At 49.7% G+C, this 20800-nt stretch overlaps 1 protein-coding gene across 1 annotated transcript in view; it reads left to right on the top strand.

Annotated features, from left to right (window-relative positions):
• Positions 1-11667, top strand: part of RGS10 (regulator of G protein signaling 10) — a gene marked incomplete at its 5' end in the record, with an annotated part of 36632 nt that extends 24965 nt beyond the window's left edge. Inside the window, one exon of the mRNA XM_036898850.2 lies at positions 11397-11667. Coding sequence (XP_036754745.2) covers positions 11397-11543 — 147 coding nt within the window. The remainder of the gene's footprint in view (positions 1-11396) is intronic.
• Positions 11668-20800: the final 9133 nt, after the last annotated feature.

Genomic DNA, 20800 nt, shown 5'->3' with positions numbered 1-20800 from the left:
GATTTTGAGCCAATGGGAAGGATGCCATGGATGTGGATTTGTGGAGGGGAAGGGAGTGGAATGGAATGTGAAAGGGCAACTCTGTGGCTATAGCCACACGGGATATCTGCCCGACCTGGACCTCAGAGTCTTTGAAAAGCTTCCTTAGGTACTTTAAAGTATAGCAGGGCTGAGAATCTATTCTGAATCCTGTATATGTTCTAGGTATTTTCAATAATAACAATATCTCCTATGCCGGGGCACCCTTCTGTGCCTGATGCCCACTTTGCCTGTATTATCTCATTTAATCTTCAGTGAGTAGAGTATTCCTGCTTTGATGATGAGAAAAGCAACGTTCAAGGGGACTGAGTGGTTTGTTAGCACTGGGTCACCCAGGTAGTGGGGCGTGCTGGGGGCTAGATTCACTGTCGTCCACCTGCCTTCAAAGCCTGCACTCTTTGCCACGCTCAGAGCCTGGGTTCACAGGAAGCCCCTCGTCGCATCCTAAAGCCCACGACACCAGAGAAGTGGAAGGGCCACGTGAATACAGGCAGTCCCGCTTCCCAGGACCGCAGAAGCCCGGGGGGCAGCGGGGAATGCTGCAGGCCTGCAGGCTGATACCACTCCACATGGTGGGACCTTGGCCTCCCAAGGACCCAGATCTCCTGTGGTTAGGCCTGCAGCACATCTCAAAACAGAGCTGGACCTCCGTGACCCAGTCTCACCCCACTGGGTTCTGACATGGGGAGGCTTAGCTGGCACTGAAAGGAGGAAGCAAGGGACAGAGGAAGATTTTTAAGGGACAAAGAAAAATATCTTAAAAATAACTTTCATCTACCTACCTGTAAAAGTCACACATGCTCAACAAAAGAAACTTGAGAAACCAAAGTATTCAGATGAAAAAAAAAATTCGTAATTCTTTAGCTGGAAACAGCTGCTAAATAACATTTGCTCTCCAGAATTTCCATCTTTTAACTTTCTATAAATACGCACGACACACATCTAACAAATGTGGCACAATGCACCTCAAACCGTACACGCACAGAAATTACTTTCACACCCTGTGGTTAAAAGTCATTTATTTGAGAGGGAGAGAGAGGCATTAGCTTCCTAAGGCATAATTGGGTGAAAATAGGGTATTTGGAATCTGAGCTGATTACAGTGAGTCCCTGGATAGGGCCTCTGGGTTCTATTTTGCTGGAAAACTGTCTCTCAGGGGCCCTGCTGGTAACTGTCAAAATGTGGGCTCAGCATGGCCCGTGGCTCTGCTTCCAAAAGGCCCCCCTGGGAGCCCTGCTTCCCTAAGTGAAGGAGTTTGAAGTGAGGGGAGCATGTTTGAACCACAAGATTTCGCATAGCTTTAGAAAGCCTCCGTGGCGCCTCTGGCTCCGCTGAGCACCGCTTGGCTTAATTGCAGAGCTGCGTGAGCAGGCTGCTTTGTGTCTCCAGCACCCACTTACCAGGAAAATTTGGGGGAGCCTCAGCCCTTCCTCACGATGGAACCCAGAAGGAAGGCAAATCCTCCCTGAGCATCAGACTAGGTGACCCGACATCCCTGCACCTTATTTATTAAAGGAGAGCTTTTTGGGTCTTATTCAGGTCCTGTTTGTTCTTGGTTTACACACAGTTCTAACAGGTCTGGTTTTCCAGTTGACTGCTGACGTGCTGGTAGCAGCCATGGAGCGATAAGCCTTAAGGAGTGATCGCTGACAGGCAGGGAGGAAACGGAAAATGATAGTAAGCACAGAACCACAGTGCAGTGGTCTGCAGCCACCAAGTGTGGGCACCCACGGCCCCACACACCACACTGGGGGCATCCCTGTGCGACAGGATGGTGACATGATTAGTGATCCTAATACCCCAAAGTATCAAGCGAAACTTAAATTGTGGGCAGCATATTCTGTGAAGAATGTGTTAGACATTTTAGTAAGCATTTCATCAAAACGATTATCTTAAGAGAAGTCTGGGGGAAAACTCACATAAGTAGGGAGAACTTTTTCTGATTTAGTTCAGTTCTGCGCACATGACCCGGTTGTGTGCCCAGCACGTGCAGGTAAGCCCAGGGGAGGTGGGGACAGTACTGTGGGCATCTCTTCGGTACTTCAGCCGAGAGTCAAAGGCTGCTGTCAGACAAATTTAAGTTGCAGGCAGCAGGAAGGAAGGGGCGACCTTACAAAGAGTTGCTTTCTTCAATGAATTGTAGTTCCCTGTCTTTTTTCTCTTAAAAATCCACTACCAGTGGGTTGATTTCAGTTCTGTTTGGTTTGCTGGTGTGTGGGTTCATTCTTTCATTTGTTTGCTTATGCTACCAATATTGATGGAGGGCCCACTATATATCAGGGACCATGCCAGCACTGAGTGTGAGGCAAGGAAATCAGCTCCTGTCCAGCCTGAGGACAGGAAAAGGTAAATGCTAAGAAGTAGATACAATAGCCGATGGGCTAAGAGTGACTGGGGGTGGAGGGCTACTTGGGGTCGGTAGCCAGAGAGGGCTCCCTGAAGAAGTGACTGAGACCTCAGTGGCAAGGGGGAGCTGGGTGAGAGGACCTGCAGGCAGGACCTTCCAGGGAGAGGCAAAGGCCCGGGCAGGGACCCCTTCAGTGTGTTAGAGGAGGGTAGTGTGGCTAGAGTGCAGTGAGTGATGAAGGTGGGAGACGCTAAGCTGGGAGGGCCTGGCCGGGGTTGGCCTGAGCCTGTGGTAACCAGACTAATTTTAAGGATTTCGAATGGTGGCTATTCGTAGAGTGTGCCAGTGGGCCGGTAAGTTTCGGTCTTCTTGAAAGCTGGGCCCCTGCATGCTGATCCCCAGCCTTGGCTGTGTCCGTCCCTCACCAACTGGGCAAGAGAATGCACAGGGCTGGTGCAGAGCCGCCCCTGGGACTAGAAAGCCAGCCGCGGGCCAGCAGCCTCCTGACCACGCCTTGTCATTCATTCCCAGGTTGCCAGCCTCTCGCCCCCTCGCCAGCCCCTCCCCGCTCATCACTTCCTGGATGCTGAACTCAGATTTACTGCCAGAATCCCTGTAGGTTAGGTTAGCCGGAGTGGGAAGCGGGGGCTCGTGTTCCAGTTCTGCCTCCGTCTGGCCCGAGGAGACCTCTGTGTCCTCACCTTTAACTTGGGGCTTCGGGCAAACTGTGCAGCATCTGAGCCACGCGGCGGAGCAGTGCGTAAGCCTGCCAAGGCCTGATGTTAGGAAGTCGGTCCCTGGCGGCCACAGGCTTGTTTCCTTAGGTCTGACCTTTCCAGCTTTTCTTTGACTTCAGAATTTAGTTGCTCTGAAACCTTGGGCAAGATGCAGTCCCGCTCTGTGCCTCAGTGTCCTCATTTGTGAATTCCAGGTTGTGGTAAGGTGGTTGTGCAGATGAAATGCCGTCGAATCTGGGAAGTGCTGACGTAGTCCAGTGCCCGGCACGCAGCCAGCCTTCCATACGCGTGAACATCAGGAAAATGGGCTTTAGCTTAATGGAGTTGTTCTTAACTGGAGGGGATTGTGTCCCCCCAGGGACATTAGGCAATGTCTGGAACATTCTGGTTGTCACAACTGGTGTGGGGTGCTATTGGCACCTAGTGAGTAGAGGCCTAAATGCACAGGGCAGCCCCGTACGACACAGTTACCTGGTCCAAAATGCGTGGTGACAAGGTTGACAAACCCTAGCTTCATGTGACTTCCAAAATGTAGCAGCATTCACCTGCCGTACCCTCATTGAACCTTGGGTCCCCACCTAAGAAGCAGCAAATAATGTCTAATCAGTTTTCTACACCTTAGTGAATTCTGGGAAAAACATCAAGTCTGAACCTCTTCACAGTTTACACGGTGTTTTCATATGTGCATGTTGTTTGATTCTCAGGTAGTCTTGGGGAAGGGGGGACCCGGCACCTGGCTTTACTAGGGAGGAAGTTCACTCCACGGGATGGCGACATGACACGTCCACAGTGGGAGAGCTGGGAGAATGGGGAGCAGCATGAGCCCAGGGCTTCTGGTCCGGCTGGACTCCAAGCATACTGTTGCCCTGGGAGGGCTGTCCTCGGCGGGAGGTGTGGCCGTGTCTGTTCTTCCGTTCTGCTGCTGTCCATTGCCTCTCCTGGACGCTTTGGTATTTAAGGATCGCCCAGTGCTCTTGCCCGTTCCTCTCCCACATTTGTCTCCCTTGCTCAGTCACGCTCCCCTGTACCTCCAGCCCTGGCTGGTTCTAGAACATGCCCATCAATCACTCAGGCGCTGAGAGTCAGCCACAACATGGAGGCATCAAATTAGTCACAGCTGCCAGACATGCTTTCCTCTGTGCAATAAATGACTGCGTCAGTCTTTGCTGGCCGTGGCCCCTGAACACGTGTGTCCTGCTGACCCACGTGGCCAGCACTCGGGGAGGAAGGACAGCGAGAAACCCGCTAAGCCAGCCCTAGCCACGAGCCCATCCTGGCACTGTGTCCCTCAGGATTCTGGACAACTCAATTTTTAAGATTATCTTTAATTGTTAACTTATTATATGTTCATTGATAAGAAGAAAAGAAAATTCTCATAACCCAGGAGGGTATGAAGTGAAAAGTTAAAATCCCCAGGCCCTGCCTCTTGCTTCTCCCTCCCTGGCGGTAACTCCCTTATATTGTGTGTCCGTCCAGGCCTTTCCCTGAACATTTAAAAATGGAACACTTTCAAATCTGCTCAGTGACCTGAGATTGCCATGTGAAAGATTTATAACAAAACTGCTCCTACAAGTTTCTTAGCACCAGTTTCACACCTTTCCTGCTCTGAAGCTTCTGGTTTGAATTCCACAGCATGACTGGTTTCTGGTTCCATCGCACGATTGGAGAATATGGGAGGGTGAAGGTCATTGCAAATGGCAACTTCCAGCGTTGCTTTCTCAGACCGTGAAAGAGAAGGCCCCAGTCCTCTTGCCCACTGAGGGGATGTAGGGGTGCTCATTCCTCTTCCTTAAGTCTTAGGGATCCCAATGTCTACACTCAAAGTGGATTTCAAGTGCTGCCAGGACACCCTCACCCAGACTTGGTGTCCTGAAAAGGAAGCCCTAACCTCTATTGCTTAAAAAAAATTGAAAAAGACTTCAGTGAGATGTCGGCGCTCCGAGCCACATCCTTGACAGAGAAAGGAACCATGTATTGGGCCTTTTTTTAACAGTGTTGTTTCTTTGAATTTCCCCAGAGCCCAAGAAGTGAGAAACATTTCCTTTTCAGACATCAATAAATGGGGCTGGACCAGCTGGTGAGGGAGGGGCTGCCAGGCCTCCTTGGGTCATCTGGGGGTCCATCCCTCTTGCCACCCGCTATGTGTCCAAGTCTGCGGTGGTGGCTGGACCTGGGGATTCTGGACGCCTCAGTCGTGTGGGTGCTGCTGATGTTTGCTCCCAAAGATCAAGTCCAGTCCAGAAGTTCACATTTTCCAATGTGCAAAGCCAGAAAGTGTGTTTTCACTCAAAGGAAAGAAAGTTGGCTCCCTGTGTCTACTGTAGCCGTTCGCCTTATGAGGGGTAGACAGGAAGAATAGTATTTGAGATATTTTGAGGGTTTTTTTTTATGACTTTGAAACGGTGTTTAGGGGAAGAAGTGGGGGCGTGCACCAGGACAGCATTTAACTCTCCTGAAGGCAAAAGGCACAAATAAAATACCTTCACTCCAAGTAGAAAGCGTGTCATCGGGGCTCAGGAGTTGAGTACTAAGGACTCCAGGGAAAATGTGCAGATTTCCTCCCCACGTCACATGGCAGCACTGGACCCAAGGACCTGTGAGGAGATTTTTACCCAGAGCAGGGATCTCTCTGCCTCTGTCCACATCCAGCCTCTTTCTGGAGTTCCAATCCCTCACGGCACATCGCGCCTCTCTGGCGGGCCTGTCTCAGCAGTGGGAACACCGTCCAGGAGGACAGAAATGTCCGGTGGCCCACCCTGTTGTTCTAGGACAAGGGCTGACCTGAGCTGCCCTGTCTTCTCACCTGCTCTCCGGCGGCTGACCTCAGACCTTCTCCTGGATGCACCCCCGCCTCCCCCCACACTCCCGCTTCAGCAGGTGGGGAGGCGCCTTCAGTTCAGTGGGTGGGGACACCCCTTCTGTGCCCTAACAGCCTCTTGGGAGCCCAGCTGGTTCTGTCATCATTTCATGGCTTGAGGGCTGGAGGTAGAGGGCTTGTTTCCTCTGCGCTTCCCGCCTGTCCCTGTGGGTATAAAACATGTCTGTAGTCTAGGTGTTTGGGAAGAGGACACATTCTAAAACTACAATTCAGAGACGGCAGCGCTTGCTGCCTTCTTTAAGCAATTTTCATATAAAAACCAAGCCCAGCTCTGGAAGCAAATATGAAGTCCCATTAATAAAAGTTGGCTGCTGCATAATTTTTTTCCTCCTTGTACTTAGTTGAAGTAACATGGCGGAGGTTTTCGAAAAGAAGTGAGGATTCATGCTTAGTTTAGATCTTTTCATGTCTTTGTCTTCTGAGAAGTCACAGAAGATTATACTTGAAGTGCATTTAATACTGACAGTGATGAAATCTTCACTGGGGGCCTTGGGGCTGGGGAAGCCTCTCATTCTCTACATGGATGCCAGTGCTTCTGGGAGGGAGTCCTTTCCCTGAGCAGCTGATGTGGAAGGACCTCCAGTTGGAGCACCACGTGGGAATTTTCCCTTGCAAATCCTAATCAGTCGCCTCACTGTCTGGGATCTGGAGAAGGAGGAGCACCTTGGTGTGCAGTGACCTTGGGGTGTGGGACCTTGTGCATAGTTGCACATCATCAGAAAGGCTCCCTTTTCCTTGTCCACCGAGAGTCCCACCTCCAGCAGCCTACAGAGGTGGATCGCAAAGCAACTATGCTAAATAGTTAGCAGTCCGGACATGCAGCTCACGGACGTGGGGCTGCCAAAACCCAAACCCTGCTGAGCCACAGCTGTCTTGGGAAAAAAAAAGGCACTAAATGCAACTTGGCTGCCAACTAGAGTTTCTGCTTTCTCAGCTGCCTGACTGTTGGAAGGACTGTCTCAGCTCCAGTGCCTTCTGCCCACCTGGAGCCCTCCCAACCCTTCAGCCCACATTTGTCTCCCCGTTCTTTCTCTTCCCTGCAGACAACTTGAGGTCAGATGATGGTCCAGCCCCGGAGAAGCCAGTTCTCACTAACAGAGAGTCCCGGCTTTGTAGAACCTTCTGGAATCCCTAGGGCCATCTCATTTTCTGTGCTCAAGGAGGAGTGAGGGGAAATCAATAAGCTGACTGTTAGTTTCTAAAGGCTGTCATAAAAAATTACCACGAACTGTGACCTAAACCAACAGAAGTTTATCCTCTCACAGTTCAGGAGCCAGAAGTCCGACATCACGGTGTGGGCAAGGCTGTGTTCCTTCTAGGTGCGGGTCCCTCCCTGCCTCTCCTAGTTCCTGGTGGCTGCTGGCTTCCTTGATGTTCAGAGCTCTCACTCTGGTCCTCGCCTCTGACTTCGCACGGTCTTCTCTCAGTGTGCCCCCTCCTTTTTTTATAAGGACACCACTCCTTGGATTTAGGGCCTGGCCTAAATCCAGGATGATGTCATTCTAGAGATCTTCAGCGAACTAACCCTTACTCTGAGGTTCGAGGTGGACATAAATTTTGGGGGTATACCATTCAACCCACCACATTGACCTTTGGGGATATTTATTTCCCATGTGTACATATAAACATACTCATTTGAGATAACTGTTTTTAGTTTTTGTGCATTTTCAAATTGTAATATTCATTCATTTGATATTCACATTACATTTTTCCATGTTTAACTCCTCTTTGGAGTGGCAGCAGCATAGACTAGAGGTTAGGAATGTGGACTCGAGAGCCAGGCTGCCAGCGTTTGCATCTTTTGCACATCATTACGGGCTGAGTTTGTCCCCTCTCCCATTCATATGTTGGGGTTCTAAGCCTGAGCACCTCAGAATGAGACCATGTTTGGAGATAGGGCCTTTAAAGAAGTAATTAATGTTAAATGAGGTCCTACAGTGCATTCTAATCCAATATGCACTGAGGGGCGACCATATGAAGACACCGGCCATAGACAGCCATCTACCAATCTTCAACTTACAGTAGGGTTACATCCTGATAATAAGCCAAAAATGCCATTAAGTTGAAAATGCATTTAATACACCCCCAACCTATTGAACAGCATAAGCTTGGCCTAGCCCACCTTAAACATGCTCAGAACATTTATATTGGTCTTCAGTTGGGCAGAGCACCTAACACAAAGCGTATTTTACAGTACAGTGTTGAAGAGCTCATGTAATTTATTGAATACTGTGTTGAAAGTGAAAAACAGATGGTCATATGCTTACAGACAATGGTGGTCAGTGTATCGTTCATTTATCATCGGGATTGCATGGCTGACTGGGAGCTGGGGCTCCCGGCTCTGCAGCATCACGAGAGAGATTCGTACCACATAACATTACCCTAGGAAAAGATTCGAATTCAAAATTTGAAGTATGGTTTCTACTACTGAATTCCTATCACTTTCCCACCATCATAAAGTTGAAAAATCTTAAGTTGAACCATCATAAATTGGGAACCACCTGTACAAGCCACGGAGAGAGGCCTTAGAAGAAACCAGTCCTACTGACGCCTTGATTTTGGACTTCCAGCTTCCAAAACTGTGAAGAAAGAAAGTTCTGTTGTGTAAGCCCCCCAGTCCACGATCCCTGTTACGGCAGCCCAGGCTGATTAATACACCCGTTGTGGGGGCAGAGCAATGAAGATCTAAGGCCCCAGTGCCTTCCTCTGTATAATCGGGGTCCTTGGAGGGTTTTCGTGGAGATTAAATGGGACAATGCCTGGTGCATGCTTAGAAGGTGCTCTTGGCAGTGTTGGCACAACCTGGTTGATTTCGCCAGCCCACTCTTGGTGCACGTTGGGTGGTTTCTGTTCCTTCACTGGGTGAACGTGTGCTGGCCTCAGGCACGGCCATTTGCCCTGTGGTGAATAAAGCTGTAGCTGGCTACCCGATCTTTGGCCACTTCCTTGGAAGAGGTTCTTAGGGCATTCTCTATGCTCTAAGCCAACTTTGCTGAGCAGCACCTATGAGGGTGCCTGTGAAGAGAGGGCCAGCACCCAGGAGACTGTCTGCCACTGGCAGCAAGGGCCTCATGCAGAATATCAGGCCACGCATAGCCCCAGAAAATGAGGCCCGTGGGAGCAACATGCCTTTTCTTTTTCAAATCTATCTGGGTCTGATGGTGACAGCTGACACCGGGTGACTCTGCAGTGCGAGGAGGCGGGCGTGGGCTCCTGGAGGAGCCAGCCCCTGACCGGAGGACTTCCCTGGGATTTCACACCTGCCTGTGGCAGGGTGCGGCCCTGATGCTCTCGGTAAATGGTTACAGGTCCCTCCCCTCGAGCTGCTGGCACCAGTGGAGGCCTAAGGGGCAGCAGAACTGGGTCTCTGGGGCTCCCCTGGGGGCCGAGTCCCGCCAGCGCTGAATGGTTCCTGAGCACTCCGTTAGCTGAAGCAACTCCGGGCTCCCTCCCCTGCTGGGCCCTGGGTGCCTCCAGCCCCAGCCTTTTTTCTTCTTTTCTTTGAAGTGTGAGCCTCAGAGCCACGACAGGCAAACAGGATGTTCTACCCCCACATGCAGACACTTCAGACAGACACGGGCCGAACCGCATCCTGCCAGCAGTGGTGGGTCCCATCTGCTGTGGACCTGCTGGGGAGGGGGCCCAAGGCTGGGTTCCACAAGCACTCACGAAGCTGGTTCTGTTAGTCACTCTTCGAGCCTCCTTTCCAGACTCTAAATTAGGTGTGCACCTCAAAGTTCCCTGTGGGGGCTCTGTGCCTGGAAGAGCTTGGTAATGCAGAGGGTGAGGCGCCCGGCAGTGTCTGCTCAGCACGTTTATGGGAAGCCGTGAAATGATAATGGCATTCCTCAGCCTCTGCCTTGCCCCCAGCTATGATTTTTATATTTTCTGGGAGTTTTATGAGTTTTTTTTTTAATGAATAACATCTCCAAACCTCAGCAAATCAGTCTAGGATGACAAGGTTGCTATAAAATAGATAACTGCTGTGCAGAGGCTCAAGGTAGGGGCTTATGGAAGTATGGTCTTTCTGAACAGATGGAGATCTTGGCCGAGACTGGAAGGGCATCCAGGAAAGGGCAGGCAGTAGTTTGAGAATTTAAAGAAAACCCAAAGTCCTCAGTCTTTCCCTGGGTTGTGGACCCTGTTGATAGCCAAGTGATTTAAGTGGCTTTCCAGTGTTTGAAGCCATCTTGGGAAAAGGAAGGTGTACAGGCTGAATGTTCAGTTCTCCCATCCCCGGACAGATGTTCTGAGTCCTGAGAGTCCATCAGACGTTTAACTTACAAAATAGTTGTGTGCATGTTGAGAGAGGGTGGATTTAAAGGCTGTCAGGGTTTTGCCACCCACTTGATAACCCGCCTGGCAGGGAGCGATGTTCTAGACACCTCCGGAACTTTCCACATGTTGAGTCCACTTACTTCGAGTCGCGAGTGAAGGCACCAGGTGCATGGCGTGGATTTTCATTTCGCAGAATATCTTGAAGTTCCGTCAAGAGGCTTGAGTCAAAAGGTCTGAAGAGAGAGATTTCTCAAAAGAGACTGTGCCACTCAATAGCCAGCAGGGAAATGTCTTCCTTTTTGCTTCTCCTTCCCCGACTTCTATAAGGCAAGGGAGGAGGGTGGCAAAGGATCGGGTAGGGGATGCTGGGAATAGGGACCATGGCTAAGAAGAGAAGGGAGGAGTTAGGTTTCCTCAGGGGTCCTGCTCTTGCACCTGACCAGCTGGCCGCAGGGCCATTTCTCTCCCACAGACATGCTCCTGAGCCGCTGTGCGCGTGCGGCGGGTTGCATGCTACAACCGATTGCTGCTTTCTTCAATTAGCACCGGTTCCTGAAGCCTCTCCTTGCTACCATTGTAGTTTCATTCCTTTGCCCTTCATTCAATAAGCCCCATTTTGTTGCTTGGTATAATAATAGGTTTGTTTGAGATCTTGGGTGCCACACCTCTGGGGGTTTTAATAATATTGGCATCATCTGATATAACAGTGGCCTTTACAACAGCACCATTTCTACAGGAACAGTTTCTATTCCATTATCTCAAGTTTCTGGAGAAATACGTCCCTGCATTATCTGTCCAAATAAAGTGGGCATTCTTAAAGGATCTCTTGATAAAGGGTATGAATCAGTGCTGTGTGAACCTATACTTCCGTGGAAAATAAAGACAGATTTGTTCATGTGGCCTTCTAAGCTATTCTATTCCATGGAGATTATTTCATAATGACCAGAAACATCCAGGAAATCTGCCTTGTCTAGCACACAACTCACTTCAGCTTTCTTTGTTTGTTCTGCACATATTTCCATTCTTTGGCACAGATAGGTATTTAATAAATATTTGGTAGGATGATTCATGGCCTGAATAGCCTCATCCTTTAGACTGTTTTTCCTTTCCTCTTTAGATCTTCAACCTCATGAAGTATGACAGCTACAGCCGCTTCTTGAAGTCTGACTTGTTTTTAAAACACAAGCGAACGGAGGAAGAGGAAGAAGATCCATCCGATGCTCAAACCGCAGCTAAAAGAGCTTCGAGAATATATAACACATGAGCCCTGGCGAGCTGGCAGGACTGGCAGCTTTCAGAAGTGAGGGAACTCCCTCTCAGGACCATGCAGGGTTTATATAATCGCTTTGTTATCTGTAAGGACTGAAATGTATGAAGCTCTTCCACGGGATATGTGTATTTTATTAACTGCCTGACCAGTAAGTTCTGCATGATGGCTAATCTTACATAAAAAAAAAAAAACCAAATAGCTTTGAGTTTTAGTTTTCACACACATGCACGCAGAGGTGGAGAGTCCTTTAACACTGGACACTTTGACCCTGTTATAGCTTGATTAAACATCATGTGAGGCCACCAGGTAAAACTTACAGCCACTTTTTCCCTTTTAAGTCTTTGTTCTGCCTCTGTGGGAGGGGTCCTGCCTGTCCACAGTCTGACCTGGTGAATCAGCCGAAGAATGAGTTGATCTGACAAATTCAGGCCACTGGGGGTGTTGCCTGTCAGATGCCTTTTGGGTTAAACATTTTGAGGGTGAGTTCAGTGCTTAGAACAGAAAATTCTTCACTGACGGCCTCTAAGATTTGGGGAGCTGCCTGTGAGCATCATCAGAAAGTTCTTATTTCTTGTGGGTGGCTTTGTCCCGGTTCTGCTTACAATCCATAATATTTCATGCGACACAGATAGTTACCCTTGACAGAAACAAGATCTCAACCAGGAAGAAAGGCAAATAGGAAACTGTTCAGGGTCTCTGTGGCAACGCAAGGTGGTGTTGAATGGTACTGTGGCCTGTGGTCCATGCTGATGCTGGAGCTGGTGGGAGGTTTCCCTCTCCCGTAGCCCATCTGGGGACACGTTAGAACCCTTTCTTCTTTGTGCCTATCATGTGCTGGACTTCCTAATTCCAAGCTTGAGACTTAACTAAGGGGAAAGAAATGCTGCCTTTGAAAGTCTCTTGGGTGGAGAGGCTGTGCATGAAATCCTGCTGAGCCCCAGCTGTCCCAGGTACCCACCCACCTTTTCGAGCAGAGCCCAGCAGAGGCCAAGCTCAGGCACAGTGCTTCCCTGCTCAGTGTTCCCACCACCTGCAGCTGCCAGACCTTCTCCAGCATGCTTGCCAAACCTTAAACTCCTGCTTGTACAAATGAAGCAACCAAACTCTTATAAGCCTTCTAACTAAGACTTTCCTATTTGCATAATTCCCTGATGTTGAGGGCGACTGTATAATTTATCAGTCAAACCAGGACTCTTGAGAGAGAAGGGAAGTGAGTTTAATAATGACTCAGGGATAATGGACATTAGCTGGTTCTGTTGCAGGGGAACCAGTTCACATTATCCCCCCACTGCCAACCCTCCCATAGCCTGACCTCTCAGGCAGTCGCCCAGGCCATCACCCACTCACTGTGGTTGAACCTTTCTGTCCTTCCATCTTGACCCTGGGGAAGGGACAGCCTTTGGGGAGCCATTCACTGCCGAGAACCAAGTTACCCAACTGAGCGTTCATCAGAAAGAGCAAATGCTTGATCCCCCAACAGGGCTTTCTCCACCTTTCCCAGGACGTTCCAGACGGGCCTTCTCTTTGCCTGGGTTGAGATAGTGATGCTGAGAATAACACCCCAGAACCATGTCATCTGAGAAATTCAGTCCATCTGCAAGTGGAGTAGGCTGATACACCTTAAAGCATAAGGATTAAAACCAAATGGGCTCTCTAGCTAAAAGTGCAGTTTCCTAACCAAAAAAGCACAGGCATGCAGACCCACCCCACTGCACATTGCAGATACAAGGTAATTTTGGGGCACCACGGAGCTGAGCAACCGGCTTGGTGCTCCCTTTGCAGAACCTGCACCAGGCAGGTCCAAGAGACTGCAGGTGGGCTGAGAACCCCCTTTCTGGCTTTTACCCTTTTATCACTAGGTTCAGAGACCCTTTGAGGTGGCAGTCTCTTTACAAGGACTCGAATAAAGGAAGCAGCTAGAGTTAGCCAGAAGGCTGTCTACCGAAAGAAAAGCATGTCCCTTAGGAGCTGCCTGAAAAGCTGGATGTCAGAGGGATGGGGAGCTGCCCGCAGTGAGCTGCAGACCGCCCCTCGCAGCGTGCGCTCACACCGCATCCTCTCGCTTGCTCCCGCCTGGCTGCCTCCAGCTACACCGTTAGCAGAATCGAGGCACGAACCGAATGCAGCCTCCTGAATCCTCTGCAAAAGTGAGACAGAAGTGGAGGGAATTCATGACACCAAACAGATGCTTCCACCCAGCTTTTCACCTTCGCCTTACGTCTTTCTGTCCATCCATCCATTTAGTGATGTGTAGTTAGGTTGTGTCTGCCACCTGCCAGGGAGTATGTTAGGTGCCCAAAATTCAATGGGATAAAAGCAGCCATGCAACTCATGCTGTAGTGGATTTTACAGGTGTTTCGAAATGTAGGCTTTATTTTTATTCAGGTAGGGCCAACAGATAGGAGATGACAGCCCCTGAGAAGAGAGTTTGTTACAATTCCTAAGGGGAGGCGGCACGCCGTGCCACACCATGCATTGCCACGTGGGAAACCAGGAAGCACCAGGGCTGGATAGGAGGCAGAGGGAGTGAGAGGAAAACACGGCAAGAGCATTTATTGTGGTTTTCTTGGGAAAGGCAAAGCAGGGTAAACAGGTTTAGGATTGGTTAGTTTGAATAATCTCCATGGGCTCTGGGGCACAGGGCTGGCCCTTGCTTGGTACCTGGTCCTGGCAGTGAGGGCAGGTTGCCCAGAATGTGAGAGCCTGAGAAAGGAGGTGGTTGGGGAAATGAGCTTTGGGCTGGTTAGTTAGCCCTGTTGTTTGCTATCTGTAGAAACTGGCTCGTCCTGGGAGGGGCAGTCCCTCCAGTGTCAGCAAGGCCCGAGATGTCAAGGTATCAGAATAAAAAAAACTATTACATCAGTCTGAGGGACCTCAAACTCTCAGGCTGCAGGCCATAGATGTTGTATTTGGTAGTACATGTGTTTTAAATCTTTTGATGCAAATGCATTAGGCAGAGCATAAGCATAATCTCTAGTTGGCTGCAGATTATTAATCTCCCATCATTCCCTATTGCCTTATAAGAGGCCACTACATGTTTATGCTATCTGTTAACTCCATAGTTTGTACCCTGATATCCAAAGAGCATGGGCTGGTGACATTTTCCTTCATGACTTTGCAGTTATTAATTATACCTTCACATCCACTCTGCTGCCCTGCCTGGCTTCCTAAGAATGAGCTGTGGTCCTTTTTCCCCACCGTGGTCCTGCATTCTGCCTTCTCAATTGCAGTTCTCCCCTCTTAAGCATGGTGGGGATTCTCACCCTTGAAGAATGCCTTTCCAGGCGCTTCTTTCCCATCGCCTCCTACACAAAGCCTTGGAGAGTGGGAGAACAGCTATCTCTGCCTTTTAGAGATGGGGAACTCAAAACCAATGACCTGCCTCTTGCAGGCACGTGCTTGGAAGGTAGTCTGAGGCTAGAACCAAACCTTCTGTCTCCTAGAGCTCAGATCGCTCTGTGGTTCATCCCCTGTCTGGACAGGGTCCCAGGAAAGCCCCAAACTGGCCTTTTGGCAAAGATGCCTATTTACTCAGACAGTAGATGTTTAAAAAGCACCTCCTACATCACAGGCCAAATACCAGATACAGGGATGTAGGGGGGAATGAAAGAATGAGGCATAAACCCTGCCTTCAGGGAGCAGCAAGTCAGGAGATGAGATGGAGTCTTTACCAAACACTCTGCTAGCAGGAACAAAGCGACCGGCCCCTGGGTGAGGGCCGATGGGACACGGCTGGCTGCTGCGTCCATCTCTTAAGTTTACAAGCTCAGTTGTTTTATCTTTCCCCTAAATATCAGGATGTTAAACTTCAGATTGGCACTGGTGGTGAAGTGATTTCTTTCAAAAGACACAGGAATGCATCCTCTCTTCTCTGGGGATAAACTTATTTCTGACTCAGGTGAGCTCCAGAGAATGAAGAGCTAGTTGACGAAGTTTCCCACTAGGGTTTTGCTAAGAATGTGTGTCCTTCCGTGTGTTACAGGGTGGGGAGCTGGTGAATTGGCACCCAGCCCCCAGGTCCCAGCTGTAATGTGGGAGCTTCATTTACAAGCGATTTTGCGGACTACTAGGCACATTCTGTCATTATTTAGTTTCATTTTGGCTGGATGTTCCACAACTTGCATTTATTTAAGGGCTAAATGGTCTCGTACCATTAGCTTCCAGGGTTTTCTATGTGTTCCCTTCTCAAGGTTAGCTGCATAGGATGCAGTGAGCCCTGTAACAGGGCCGGTGCTGTGGGCAGTGCGGGGAGAGACCTCATGCACAGCTGGGGGCAGGGTGGAATCACTGTTGAAGTGGTCCCTAGACCTTGGGCAGAGCAGAAGGGCCCTCCTTGGGTTCCCAAAGGCACTGCAAGCTTTGTAAGTCCAAAGTTGCTCAAACAGAAACTTGGGGGTCCATCTTCTTGGGGCCTCTGAGTGAGGGTCTTGCAGTCATGCCCTGCTGGGTCTTGGCTGGGGTGTATGGTGCTGCATGCACCTGGAGAAAGGGGGCCCTTCCTCAATTCCCACAAAGCCGCTGGGTAGGAGCACCTGGAAGTGGCCTGAGAGTCTCCCTTTCCTGCTCTTCTATGTCTGGTCCATTAGTAACTCCTCTAGATTCTTCTCTAATGTCCAGCTTGAATGTACCCATGCCTTCCCATCTCCATGGCCCCGGGCACTGGGCAAGCCAGCTCCTTTGGCTCTTGCCTGGATGGCTGGGACAGCCTCCTGGCCTGTCAGTCCTCCCTCACACGCCCTCCTCATCATCACCCAGCATCCATCTTTTAAAAGCACTGCTTGACCATGCCGTTCACCTGCGTGAGCGTCTTCGGTGCCTTTCCTTGTTCTCATAATAAAAATTCAGACCACGACTGTGGACCCGTGGCCACAAGGCTGAGAGAACTGAGCCCAGCCCCACCCCACCCCACCTTGACTTCTCCCTTCCATGATTTTCAGGCCTCATCAGACCTACAGCCCAGGCACGGGTGCTGCTGCCTGCAGCCTCTGCACAGGTGTCCTCCTGGCCTTGGCGTGGCTAGCTCCTTCCTGTCCCTTCAAGTTTCAGGCCAAATGTTAGCTCTTGGGAGAGGTCTTTTCTGAGGACCCCTCTAAGCAGCCCCCACCACTGCCCCTTATGCCCCTTTCCAGCCCCTTCAGCATCCTGGCTTGGGGCTATTTATCTATTACCAGCTTATGACCTCTCTCCCCAAGGACACGGCTGGAGTGTGTTCACTGTTCCCAGAGGCCAGCCCAGTGCCTGGCCCAGAGCAGCCACACAGCAGGCCCTCTGTAAATGTTTCTTGAGTGAGTGAATGAATGCCAAATGGGTCAGGATGTCACATTTTGGTCACTCTAATTCATAGCCTGGCACCTCAGTGTAGCCCCTCACTAATGGCCATCTCTTGTGATTGTCACAATAATGCAGAATTGGGAGGTTGGGAGAGGCCCACCATTTCCTGGGTGCCTCCTAGGTACTGGGCATTGTGCAAGGTGCCCTGCAGATGGCATCAAACCTGTGCAGTGAGCTTGGCTCCCACTGTGTCAGTTCTGAACTGACCTTCAGAGGTATTGAAACATGGCTCCGTGTTGGTGGTTCCAGGATCGAAATCCAGTCTTTTTGACTCACAGCCTGCCATCTTTCACTGCATGCTGGGCCAGATTCTAGCTCAGGCGAATCTCTGGCCATTTGAACTAGAAAATGGAACTTTCTCTGTTCTCTCAGGGAGAAGGCCACCACCCAGCTGGACTTGACCCATTCTTCCTTCTCTTCTGCAGGACATGCCCTAGCCAGGGAGGCAGAGTCAAACACTCCTTTAAAAAGTCTGGTTTTATATTTGTGACCAGTTTTCATTTTTCCTTCAGCAATATATCATGACCATCTTTCCATGCCAATAAACATAATTATACACCATCCCCAAAAAAAGTCCAGTTTCAAGATTATCTAGGGAAGATAAATGTTTCCCTTGTGCTAATTCCAGTACAGTTTATATGCTGTTTTGCAAGGCAGACAAACTGTTTTCTTCGTGTTTAAGCATTTAAACTTTGTTTTTTAAACTGTTATGGCATGCAGATCGCCTAAGAGTAACAGATGTCTGCTTGATAGAGATGTTCCCAGGAAAAGAATTTGCTGCTGCTTGGTCTGCAGAGGAAGGATGCCTTTGCAAGTATGTAGCTTTTGGTCTACACGTCGCCCCTCTCACCTTCCTAAGAAGAAATATAGGGCCCCCTGCCACCTTGTAAATATCTGCACTCACAGATCCTGGTGATTGTAGAGGAGAGACCCTGGTCTCTGCCCCTCCCAGAGGGACGATATCTCTGAATTTTCCTAGGTGGGTGGGGTCATGGCCCATGATCTGGAAATGTGGGTCCATTTTTACTAAATTTGCTGTTTTCCCCAGATTCTTAGCAATGGAAGAGTCTTTCTTAATGATCTTCATTGTTTATTTTTTAGTATTGGTTAGCATGGAAATTTTAGATCATGTCATGGAGTTCAACTGCCTCCATTGTGATTCAGCTCAATAGCTTTTTTTAGCTGTGTGATCTTGGGCAAGTCCCATATCTTTCCAAGCCTAAATTCCCTCACCTGTTAGATGGAGATAACACTGATCCTAGATAAGATTCAGTGAGATAATACATGTAATGTGCATAGCACAGTGCTTGGTCATGGAGGGCCAATAACTATTAGTGATCTGGACAGGGTGTGGGCTGTCCGAGGCCTCACAGGGAAGACACAGCAGGTTCCTGGTGGGGATTCACTTCTGACTCCTTGGCTGGGGCTCTTCCCCCACTTGTGTCCCTTGAGTAGCTGCAGGAAAAGCCCCAGGGCCAGGGAGCTGGATCCGAATGTAGTCAGAGGATTTCAGTCCTGGAGCAGCACCCGGTGAGGGCAGCCAGGGGAGAGCCTGGCGGGCCTGGGACTGGCGAGGCCGTGAGATGGCTCCACTGCCAGCGCGGAGCCAGGTTCCTCGTCCCCCCGGGCGGCCGAGTTAAAGGGAAGGAAGTGTGAGAGTCCCTGGCAGAGGGGGCCGGCCTTCCACCAGGGAAAGGCAGTGAGAACAAGGAGCAGATGTCTCCTCGGCAGGCGTTTTGCATCGGAAGGAAGGGGAAGGGAATCCAGTAGCTGCCTCTGGGGGGCCGCCCGCGTCCCCGGATGGGCTGGTTCCCAGGGAGGGGCTGCCCGCTGCCTTCCGAGGTGTGCGGGCTTCCCCGAGCCCTCCGAGGAGGACCGGCGCCACGGCCCTCCCGCAGTTCCCGGCTCGGGCTCACGGGGGAGCCGGGGAGCCGTGGAGGGAGGGAGAGGCCGGGCTCCCCGAGGAGGCGGTCCCTGCAGCAAGCGAGGACCCTCAGAGGTTCCGGGCGCCACACCACCCTAAGGGAGGAGGGACCCCCTCCCCAGGTCCCATTGTAAAGGGGCCTTTGTGCTAATCAGCCTCCAGGGTCCAGGCCCTGGACGGGGCAGTCCGGGAACTGCCCCGGGCCTGCCAGCTGGCTTCCGGGGGTGATGGAAGGAGGCTGGGATGGCAGGCAGGCGGGGAGACTGCTCGTGCCTTCCTAGGCCACCCGGCTGTCCAGGCAGCATGAGGCACTTCCTGGGCTTGCCCTGAGGATTGTCTTCCCCTCCTTTCACTGCTTCTTGATTCCCCAACCTGTCCCCCAACCCCTACCTCGGCCTCTACTTGCACCAAAGACCCCAGATACCCCACCGAGGCATCAGTGAGAGACGGTTTCCTTCATTTCTAAAGTCACGGCTAATTTTTTTTAATGCTTGGAAGCGGTGTTCTGATGCCAGTTTATTAAAGAACTACAGGACTTTACAATAAACTGCCTGGTACTAAAGTTATATTAACAAAGAGATCAAGAAATGACTGGCCCTGTGCACAGAGGCTTAAAGGTTTAAAATGGTTGATATTAAATTTCTCCCTTTCCCATTGCTAGAGTTTAAAATGTATCTCCAAATCCTCATCTTTTATCTCTGATGTTCGTTCTGAAATGTAGTCATTATTTCTGAAGCTTCCAAGATTAGGAGGCTAAAAGTTCACACTTTTCTCTCTGGCTGTCTGGGATTTGTTATTATTTTGAGGGGAGGCGGGGAGGACTTTTTAAAAACTGATGTATAACTAATATCCAATGAAATATACAAATCCTTAGTGGGTGGCTCAAGGGATGTTCACATTTATGTACACACATGTAACCATCACCTGGTCCAAACTAGGGAACACTGGCAGAATCTTAGGTACAGTTTTAAGGGGCATCTTGGTGAGAAGTCACCCCAGAGGAATACCTGATGTGAGCCCTGGGTCCAGGGAGCCACAGTGGTGCTGAGGGCGGGTGTCAAGGAGCCCCGGGGCCGCACTGTGCTTGTCATCCTACTCTCTGTCCTCAGCAGATGGAGCATGTGCACGCCCTGTCCCCACCTCCTTGTCCAGCTGTGCAGAGTGAGGGCCGAGTGGCCCCTCTTTCAGGAGTGGGGCCCTTTAAGACTTCCTTCTGATTTTTTTTCCATTAGGGAAAATAGTTCACAAAATCTTCAGCAGCTAAGGTGCCATTTTGCCTTTGTGCAATTTTATGGCAAAGTTGGAAGGGACTTCAGGAGATTTGTCTGTATCTTTACATCCCTGCTTCTTCAGGGCTGACAAGTGCTACACCCAATAAAATGAACAATTATTCCCACTACCATCTAATACCTACTCCATATCCAAACTTCCCAAGCTATAGGACACATCAAAATGTCCTTATGTCACATTAGGTTCCCACCGAGGAGCAAACATTATAATGTCTCTCAGTTTAGACCAATCTCCCAATCTTTTTTGTTTTTTATATAATGACATTGCCTCTTTGAAGAAACTAGTCTGAGTATAGTATAAAATGCCCTGCATTCTCAATTCGTGTATTGTTTCTTCTGGTGTTATTAAACTTGTATTTCACTTCTGAGAAGGAAATAGCATTATTAATAATGCTCTTTCATTAGTCCAAAGGCTTCTAAATTTTCTCAATTCACAATGCCACTGGTGTCCAAGAAACTTTTTCACAGTGTCCTTAAGTTAAACAAACAAAAATCTAACAGTTCCATTCACGAAACAGATCCCAAAATCTTAATAACTGTTTATGTTGAACAACTTATTAGCTGATTGAAAAAAAAACACATACATAAATTGAAATTTTAAGAGTGTTTCTATTTCGTGCAAAAATAACCCAAAGTACTTAATAAGCACCTGCAGGCACCACGCAGCTTCTCAAACCTTGAAATCAAATGGATGCCTCCGTCCTTAC

The sequence above is a fragment of the Manis pentadactyla genome, chromosome 8, assembly GCF_030020395.1.
Source record: "Manis pentadactyla isolate mManPen7 chromosome 8, mManPen7.hap1, whole genome shotgun sequence".
NCBI lineage: Eukaryota > Metazoa > Chordata > Mammalia > Pholidota > Manidae > Manis > Manis pentadactyla.
Note: the sequence above shows the minus strand (reverse complement) of the source record. Positions and strands in the feature narration are given on the sequence as shown.